At 51.9% G+C, this 9880-nt stretch overlaps 1 protein-coding gene across 1 annotated transcript in view; it reads right to left on the reverse strand.

The window, feature by feature from the left end:
- Positions 1-1708: 1708 nt before the first annotated feature.
- The window catches only part of LOC102033675 (dual specificity protein phosphatase 22-A-like), a 17313-nt gene continuing 9141 nt past the window's right edge, over positions 1709-9880 (reverse strand). Inside the window, exons 6-7 of the mRNA XM_005424800.1 lie at positions 8882-9053; positions 1709-1906 (exon numbers count right to left, since the gene is read on the reverse strand). Of these exons, the coding sequence (XP_005424857.1) occupies positions 1709-1906; positions 8882-9053 (370 nt within the window). The remainder of the gene's footprint in view (positions 1907-8881; positions 9054-9880) is intronic.

Raw genomic sequence — 9880 nt, forward strand, 5'->3', positions numbered from 1 at the left:
GCACATCTAATCTCTGCTTATCACCCATCTCCAATGACTTCCTATTAACTCCCACTCTCTTCTCTTTTCTCTTCCTGCCTGCGAGTTCCATTTTGCTGCTTCCTAAAATGAAAACCGAGGCTTTAAATCCAATATTGATCCCTGAGCTGATTGCTCAGCCTCCCCTCAGCCCACTCCATCAACAGCCTCCACCTCATTAATTGCTTTCCCATTACTTCCCTGTGGAATAACAGCCACAGGGACCCTTCTCTCCATCTAAATAAATGGGAAAAAAAACTTAATTTTTTCCCCTGGAATTCTATACATCATAGCTAAACACGGAATATTTAAAACTTTTCGTTTTGCTGGTGGTTCTCATCAAGAAAATGGGAAGCAGGGAGGTCATTTCAGTCCATCTCTGTACATTCCCACCAGGAACACCACAAATCAAGTCCAGGCACCCTCAGGATTTAATCACTTTTTTCTTTATTAGGAGCTGGGTGAGTCGCCCCTGGTGCTGTCACATCGAAAATCTTCATCCAGAGAATTCCTAGAAATGTTTTGAATCCCTTTTTTCTTAGAAGGAATTGCAGAACACACTTTTTTTTGTTTTGTTTTTGAATGGACAAACAGGGTAATTATAGTAAAAGGGCGAGATGGCACGGAAGGGTTGAAGGTTTCCATGTGGAAGGGCTGAATCCATGGGATGGGATGGATTGTAAGGCAGCTGGGGGGAATTCCTGCCAAAAAAAAAGCTCTGGAAAAGCACAATCCGAGTTTGGGATGAAAAACTGGACATGGCCACGGGGTTTAGGTATCAAAAAGGCTTTTGGAGAGGGGCAGAGTTAAATTGGCCCATGGGTTGAGTGAATCCAACCAAGCTTTTGGTTCCTTTGGCAAGCAGGGACATTGGGATGGAGCTCAGGGAAATCCCAAACCCACTCTGGCTGCAGGGATGGAGGCAGTGGGACAGGCACTGCTGGATTTCCCCTTATCCCTGGGGTTAGGGTGAGGAAAATGCCACATAAAAGGTAAATTTGGGTTTTCCTTTCTCCTTATCCCTGGGGCTGGGATAAGGAAAATGCCAGATAAAAGCTAAATTTGAGTTTTCCTTGCTCCTTATCCCTGGGGCTGGGATAAGGAAAATGCCAGAAAAAAGGTAAATTTGGATTCACTTTTCCCCTTACCCCTGGGGCTGGGATAAGGTAAGCCCCAGAGCCCAAGACCCCTGTGCCTTTGATTTAGCCCTTGGAAAAAACATTTACCAACTTTATATGAAGGATTAGAAGCCATGACAGTTTGAGTAGAATGATAGTGAATTTATCACAAAGGTGAAAAATAGATTTTTGGGGTTTTTAGAATGGGGGCAAGATGGAGGAATCTGGGCATGTCCTGTCCTTCTTCTCCTTCTTGGAGAAAGAATTTTATAGATAAGAAACAATAAACAACCTTGAGACCGAGAAATGAAGAGCTCTGGCTCCTTCTTCATCCACCAGGCTGGGAAAAGAGATTTTCTAACACATCTGGGGGTCACAGTGAGCAGCAGAGATGCCGAGAGCCCCCCATCCATGGAGCTGACAGCTCCGTGCTCCTGTCCCCTGCTCCGCCCTGGAGCCCAGGCTGCTGCAGCTTTGTGCCCTACACACCAATCCCCGGAGGCGCTTGGCAAAGGGAAAACTGAGTTTTCCAAGCCCCAGAGCCAATTCCTGCCTGGGAACAACCTGGCTGCTTATCTGCTCATCCACCCGCTGCCACCAGCGGTGCCACCGGCACGGCAGGGAGGGGACGAGGGGGGAGCCGAGGAGGGGAGCCAGGAGCAATCCCTGCCCCCGGGCTGCTGCTGCTGCTGCTGCCCCAGCAGGCGCTGCAGCTCCTCCTGGTCCTGGAAGGGGTTCCTGCCGTATTCCCGGCGGATCCAGGCGCGGTACTGCCGGGAAAAGAGGCAGGAGAGGCTCTCAGCGTGAGCTGGAAAGCTGAGCAACCCCAGAGAGAGAGTGAGAGCAGGGGGAAAGCAGCGAGCAAAGCAATTCCTGCAGCATCCCAGGCACAGCCAGCATGCAGGAAGGTCCCAATCCCATGGGAGCTCACACTCAGGCCGGAGGGACGAAGGAAGGAAGGGGCCAAGAGCAGCAGCAGGATGATGAGTAGGGTTAGAAAAGGAAGCCAGTGTGGATGGATGGCCCCACAGATGCAGTGGATTCCCCATCCCAGCACAGCTGCCATGCAGGAGGGTTCCATCCCACAGGAGCTCACACTCAGGCTGGGCAGATGAAGAAGGAATGAAGGGGCCAAGCGTAGCAGCAGGATGATGGGTAGGCTTAGAAAAGGAAATCAGTGGATGGATGTCCCCACAGACACAGTGGATCCCCCATCCCAGCACCGGGATGATGGGTAGGGTCACAAAAGGGAGTCAGTGTGGATGGATGGCCCCACAGATGCAGTGGATGCCCCATCCCAGCACTCCCCACATCCCCAGCACACCCACCATGCAGGGTCCCATCCCACAGGAGCTCATAATCAGGCTGGAGGGATGAAGAAGGAAGGAAGGGGCCAAGAGCAGCAGCAGGATGATGGGTAGGCTTAGAAAAGGAAATCAGTGGATGGATGTCCCCACAGACACAGTGGATCCCCCATCCCAGCACCGGGATGATGGGTAGGGTCACAAAAGGGAGCCAGTGTGGATGGATGTCCCCACAGATGCAGAGGATCCCCCATCCCAGCTCCAGGATGATGGGTAGGGTCACAAAAGGAAGCCAGTGTGGATGGATGTCCCCACAGATGCAGAGGATCCCCCATCCCAGCTCCGGGATGATGAGTAGGGTTACAAAAGGAAGCCAGTGTGGATGGATGTCCCCACAGACACAGTGGATCTCCCATCCCAGCACTGGGATGATGGGTAGGGTTACAAAAGGAAGCCAGTGTGGATGGATGTCCCCACAGATGCAGAGGATCCCCCATCCCAGCTCCAGGATGATGGGTAGGGTCACAAAAGGAAGCCAGTGTGGATGGATGTCCCCACAGATGCAGAGGATCCCCCATCCCAGCGCTCCCCACATCCCCAGCACAGAGCTGGCAGCACCCTCAGCTTCCCACGCTGCCTGCAGCTGGGACAGCAGCTTTATTTATTCCTCCTTGCCAAGAAGCTGCTGCTGATGTGCCTGAATTCCTGTAAAGAATTCTTCCCAAAGCTTTTTTTTCCCCCCACAAGCAGCACGGTCCTTGCAAGGTGGGGCAGGTTTGATGTCTGAGCGCCTCGGGAGGTTGTGGGGAGCCTCTGACCCCACTGATCCTGATTATTGCAGAGGCAGGAGCACCCTGGTGGCCAGGGGCCAGCTGGCAGCAGGCTGAGGGCTGGAAGCAAGGGATGATGCAGAGGAACTGTTCCCGTTACTGCTGGGATGAGAGGAAACAGCCAGACAGGCAGCAGCGTGGGCAGGAAGGGGCAGCTCTGCCAGGATCCACCGTCCCAGGGCTCACAGGGGCTCTGCCATCTCCCCGAGGAGCTGGGATCTGTGGGAATCCCTAAAGTCAGAGGGTTTTAGGTTGGTCAGTTACAGCAGAATTATGAATATTGCTGATGCATCTTGTAAGCTGTAAGAAGACGTGAAGAATAGAACAATAGACCTATGTCTAGTGTCTCGAAAGAGCTAAGTTGCAAAGAGTTTCTAGAAGCAAGGTTGACTTTATGAATAAAGTTTTATGCATTGTCTTCCTATAAATGAACAAGCAAGCATTGTTTTAACCCAAGCTACGTGTGCTTATGTTGATTAGTTAAAGTCACTGTCAATATTCCCTTGCTCTATGTAATTGGCTAAGATGAGTATTTAGCATTTTGTAACAAGCAGTTTCTCTAGCTTGCTGCCTAGATTGCGAGCTGCTCGCATCTTGCAGGTAAAAAATCATGTGTGAAGCTGCTGCTGAGAAACAAACAGCTCTCGACGCTTTCCTGGCAGCCCCAGGTCCTGTTTGTGTCTGTATATACACTGCCAGCGCAGGATCCAGCAAGGAATTGCTGGGATGAGGGGCAGGAGCACAACCAGCAACACCAAACACCTCGAGGGAAGGATGGAGGGCACCTGTGGGACCCAGCATTGGAGCCCTGGGATGGGATGGGATGGGATGGGATGGGATGGGATGGGATGGCATGGCATGGCATGGCATGGCATGGCATGGCATGGCATGGCATGGGGATGGGATGGGATGGGATGGGATGGGATGGGATGGGATGGGATGGGATGGCATGGGATGGCATGGGATGGGATGGGATGCAGCCAGGGAGAGGGAAGCAGCTCCCATGAGCTGCCCAGCCTTGGCACCCCCAGGGTGAGGTGCTCTCACTGTGGAATTGGGCTCCTGAATGGGCAGGAGCCGCCGAGTTCCCAGAAAAAGGTCGGGATCCAGGCCAGCAGGACTGGCAGCTCAGCGCTGCATCAGCCACAAGGGGAAAAAAAAGTTTTAGAGTGACCCTGGTGGTATCCCCCTCTGCTGCAGCCAGGGAAAATCAGCTGGGGCAGGGGGGATTTCCGCTGGGAATGTCTGGATTTCCCCAATCCACTCCCTCCCACAGCAGGACTCACCAGGGCTGTCACACAGTCAGGGACATCCCTGCCCAGGGTGGCCCTGAGAGCCAGACCTGCATTCCTTGAGAGAAAACACCCCTGGGAAGGGACACCCAGAGGGTTTGGGACAGGATTTGGGGCAAGATCCATGCCAGGATCCCATGGGGGGCACATCCCCTCTGTGCCAACCATCCAGAGGGATGGGGCTCCTTGGGAAGGGCTCCTGGCACCCAGCAGGGCTCAGCGCCCAGCTGGGAGCTGCCTCCCCATCCTGGGACGAGGGAGGGAAGCTGCCAGGCATTTCCTCCTCAAGCCAGAGCAAGAAGGGGTTCCAGCTCATTTCCTGCAGTGCTGGGCACCAAGCCACTGCCCTCCTCTGTCACAGACACCTTTTATGAAAAAACCCTTGAAAAAATCCTATGAAAAATCCTTTCCTTAGGATTTTACCTCCTCAGAAGCTGAGAGGCCTCAGGAACAAAATGCAAACAATGATTATCTGCTGCTGTGGAATGCAACAGGTGCATCTGTGATTGGTCTCATGTGGTTGTTTCTAATTAATGCCCAATCACAGCCCAGCTTACTCGGACAGAGAGTCCGAGTCACAAACCTTTGTTATCATTCTTTCTTTTTCTATTCTTAGCTAGCCTTCTGATGAAATCCTTTCTTCTATTCTTTTAGTAGAGTTTTAATGTAATATATATCATAAAATAATAAATCAGCCTTCTGAAACATGGAGTCAGATCCTCATCTCTTCCCTCATCCTCAGACCTCTGTGAACACAGTCACCCTCCTCCTCATCCTCCTCATCCTCCTCCTCCTCCTCAGCCCATCTGGGGTGAAAAGGCAGCCTGGCCACGGTGTGCCAGCACCACAGGGGACAGCTCTGTCACCAGAATGCCCCTCTGTGCCCTCTGTGACTTCCTTTTCTGCCCTCCCCATCATCCTGCTGCTGCTCTTGCTCCTTCCCTTCCTTCTTCATCCCCCCAGCCTGGAGGATCCCCATTTGCCAGCCTGAAACCACGGCAGTGAGGCTGGAGCATCTTCCCCATTCCCTCCTCCCATCTGAGCTCCCTGGGGTGAAGGAAACTGAGGCACCGCAGCCCCAGGAGGTCCCCAGAAAGTCCAGGATGTTCCTCACAGGTTTGAACCAGCAGGGATTGAGGTTTCCCACCCACCAGGGCCGTTCCAGGGCTGACATCACACGCGAGTGGGAGTTTCAAGGAAAAGGCAGCTCTTGCTAAATGCCACCGACAGGAAAACACATCCCAGCACCTCCACCCTCGGCTGCTTCAGGGAAAGGGTGGCAAAACTGTGAGGGGGTGGGAAAAGCAGCTTGGAAGGGAAAAGGAGGGAATTGTGGTGGCCAGGGTGGATTTGGGGAGCAGGAGGAAGAGCTGAGATGGACGGAGGGACGGCAAAGCCCAGCCCAGGGTCTGTGGGAAGGGCTGGGGAGAGCTGGCCCCGCCAGGGGAAGCCCTGCAGGGAATCTCCAGCACCCAGGGCGGTTTGTCATCCCCAGGAGCATCTGCCAGCCTCCTCCAGGGGCCTTTCTGGCAGCTGGGGACAACGGCCCAGGGCCACATCCCTTGTGTGACAGCAGCCGGGGACAGGGAACTTGGCCTTGGGGACAGTGCCACAGGAACTTGGCTTTGGGGACAGTGTCACAGGAACTTGGCTTTGGGGACAGTGTCACAGGCTGTCCCTGCTCCCTCCTGCCAGGACAGGAACCCCCCCCCAAGGGCTCAGGGGGACCCCCTGTTTGCCATGGGAACGCCCCCAAGGGCTCAGGGGAGCACATGGACCCCCTGTTTGCCATGGAATCCCCTCCAGGGGCTATGGGGGACAACAAGGACCCCCTGTTTGCCATGGAATCCCCTCCAGGGGCTATGGGGGACAACAAGGACCCCCTGTTTGCCATGGAACCCCCCCAAGGGCTCAGGGGGAGCACAGGGACCCCCGGTTTGCCATGGGAACCCCCCCAGGGACCCCCTGTTTGCCATTGCACGGTGCCTGCAGTGCACGGGGGGCTCTGCCTCCAGCGGTGGCGCCGGGTTTAGGGGTGACAGGAGCTGTGACCCCCCTCGTACACATCATCTCCAGGGTTTCCCTTCCCTTGTCTGTGTCCCATGGGGAGTCTGGCATGGGTGAAGGAGCAGAGTCCAGAGTGGGAGGCTGGAGGCAGCTGGAGAGCCAGGGGGGAGCTGTGCTTTTAAAAGCTTTTCCCTTTGCTTTTTAAGGTCTTTCCCCTTTGCTTTTTAAGGTTTTTCCCTTTGCTTTTTAAGGTTTTTTTTTTTGCTTTTTAAGGTCTTTCCCTCTGCTTTTTAAGGTTTTTTTTCCTTTGTTTTTAAAGGTTTTTTTTCCTTTGCTTTTTAAGGTTTTTCCCTTTGCTTGTTAAGGTCTTTCCCTCTGCTTTTTAAGTTTTTTCCCTTTCTTTTTTAAGATTTTTTTCCTTTGCTTTTTAAGGTCTTTCTCTTTGCTTTTTAAGATTTTTCCCTTTGTATTTTAAGGTATTTATCTTTGCTTTTTAAGGTCTTTCCCTTTGCTTTTTAAGGTTTTTTTCTTTGCTTTTTAAGGTTTTTCCCTTTGCTTTTTAAGTTTTTTTTCCCTTTGCTTTTTAAGGTTTTTCCCTTTGCTTTTTAAGTTTTTTTTCCTTTTGCTTTTTAAGGTTTTTTCGTTTGCTGTTTAAGGTCTTTCCCTTTGCTTTTTAAGGTTTTTTCCTTTGCTTTTTAAGGTCTTTCCCTCTGCTTTCGGAGGCTTTCCAGGTCAAACGTGCAGCTCTGACCCCTGCACTCAGTGCTCTCCCTGGAATGCAGCTGGGCTCTGCTCCATCCTCCCTCCCTGCTGGGACCCAGCCAGCCTCCTGCTCTCCCAAAACCTCATTTTGGGGAGGAAATAGGAGATTTCTCCCCTCCTGCCTGTCACCTGCCCCTGAGAGCAGGGCTCTTGTGGCAGAGGGAGCCCAGACATCCCAAAACTCCTCACAAGAGCCTTCCTCCCCTTCCACTCCCCCTCTCCCTGCTGCATTCCCGGGAACCGGCCCAGCTCCTTCCTGAGGTTCCCAAGGGACAAACTGCTCTCCCATCCTTCCTGCTGCATCCCAACTCCAGAAAACAAGTTTGGGGCTTTTAACAGCTTTTTAAAGTGCACTCACACAATACCAAGGCCCTTATGTTTTAAAATTTCTTTTTGTTTTTGCACACAAACCCCCAAATCCAGCTGGGGTAAACAGCTGCATGCAGAGGAGCCGTGCCTGGTTGCAAACCCTTCCAAAATGTACCCAAGGATTTCAAGTTTGGGGTTTTCAAGTTTGGAGTTTTCAAGTTTGGGGTTTTTAAGTTTGGGGTTTTTAAGTTTGGGGTTTTCAAGTTTGAGGTTTTCAAGTTTGGGGTTTTTAAGTTTGAGGTTTTCAAGTTTGGAGTTTATTCCTCCAAAGTGTAACCAAGGGTTTCAAGTTTGAGGATTTTAAGTTTGGGGTTTTTAAGAGCTTTTTAAAGTGCACTCACACAATACCAAGGCAATTTTTTTTTTAATTTCTTTTTGTTTTTCGACAGGCAGGGGAGCCGTGCCTGGTTGCAACCCCCTCCAAAAGCATCCAAGGATTTCAAATTTGGAGTTTTCAAGTTTGGAGTTTTCAAGTTTGGGCTTTTTTAGTTTGGGCTTTTCAAGTTTGGAGTTTACCCCTCCAAAATGTACCCAAGGGTTTCAAGTTTGGGGTTTTAAGAGCTTTTTAAAGTGCACTCACACAATACCAATGCACTTATTTTTTTTTAATTTCTTTTTGGTTTTGCACGCAACCCCCAAATCTTGAGGTGATAAACATTCCCAAATCCAGCTGGGGCAAACAGCTGCATGCAGAGGAGCCGTGCCTGGTTGCAAACCCCTCCAAAAGCACCCAAGGGTTTTAAGTTTGGGGTTTTCAAGTTTGGAGTTTACCCCTCCAAAATGTACCCAAGGGTTTCGAGTTTGGGGTTTTTAAAGTGCATTCGCTCAATACCAAGGCAATTTTGTTTTTAATTTCTTTTTGTTTTTGAAAACCCCCAAAATCCTCAGGTGATAAATGACATTCCCAAATCCAGCTGTGGCAAACAGAGAGCTGCATGCAGAGGAGCCGTGCCTGGTTGCAAACCCCTCCAAAATGTACCCAAGGGTTTCGAGTTTGGGGTTTTTAAAGTGCATTCGCACAATACCAAGGCAATTATTTTTTAAAATTTCTTTTCGTTTTTGCACACAAACCCCCAAATCCTCAGGTGATAAACATTCCCAAATCGAGCTGGGGCAAACAGCTGCATGCAGAGGAGCCGTGCCTGGCTGCAAACCCCTCCAAAGCACCCAAGGGGCCTTACCTCGTGGAGCAGGGTGCTCTCATACTCCTGCAGCTGCTGCTGGAAGCCGGGGTTGGGGCTGGCGTAGGAGCGAACGGCCCTGGTGGCAGCCAGGCAGCTCTGCCAGCCCAGCTCTGTCACTGTCATCAGGTATGCCACCAGCAGGGTGCTGCTGCGGGACACCCCGGCCAGGCTGGGCCGGGAGGAGCCACTCAGGGAGGGGATGCCACAGGAATCACCCCTGGGATGCAGGGCCCTGCCTGGGCTGTGAGCAGCGTGGGCTGGAGGGGATGAGGAGCTCTCCTCTCACGCTCTCACTGATGTTGTCACCTCCCTGTCCCCTCCTCAAGGCACATCTTGGGTGCTCAGGGGCTCTGCGCACGGAGCAACCATCCCCATGGATCCAAGGACACTTTTTGGGAGCCCATGCTTGATGCCTCAGGTTTTGGCTTTTCTATTTTTCACATTCTGTGCTGCTTTAGTGTGCAGTTCTGAGCTTCATTTTAGATGAGGGAGTGTCTGACGTCGTGAGCAGGCTAAAAATACTGAGCCTCTCATTCCTGGAAGGAGATGCCAATCCAAGGATCCTCCAGCAAATGGAGCATCACTGTCTGCAAGGATGTTCCCAGCCCAAAATGATGCCTCAGGGTTAAACTTTTATGGTTTTCAGATTCTGTGCTGCTTTAGTGTGTGGGGCTGGGCTCACATTAGGGGATGGTGAGCTCTGTGCACAGAGCAGGGAGACAAAACAATTCCTGCTCCAGCTGGGCACCAAGGACAAATGATCCAAATCTCAGCCCCAAGAGCACAAACACCGTGGGCTGGAGAGAGAAAAACAAGCAGGGTGGGACTGCAGGGGCTAAAGCTGGAATGGGACAATGAACTGCAAGGTGCAAATGGAGCAGAACTGATCCCAGGGACAGACCCCGTGCCCGGCCGTGCATTTTGGGGCCATTTTGGTTCATCTTGGGTGCAGCCCTGGCTGGGCTCTGGTGCTGCCCAAGGTGCATCCATGGAGGA

Source organism: Geospiza fortis, unplaced genomic scaffold (assembly GCF_000277835.1).
Source record: "Geospiza fortis unplaced genomic scaffold, GeoFor_1.0 scaffold102, whole genome shotgun sequence".
Taxonomy (NCBI): domain Eukaryota; kingdom Metazoa; phylum Chordata; class Aves; order Passeriformes; family Thraupidae; genus Geospiza; species Geospiza fortis.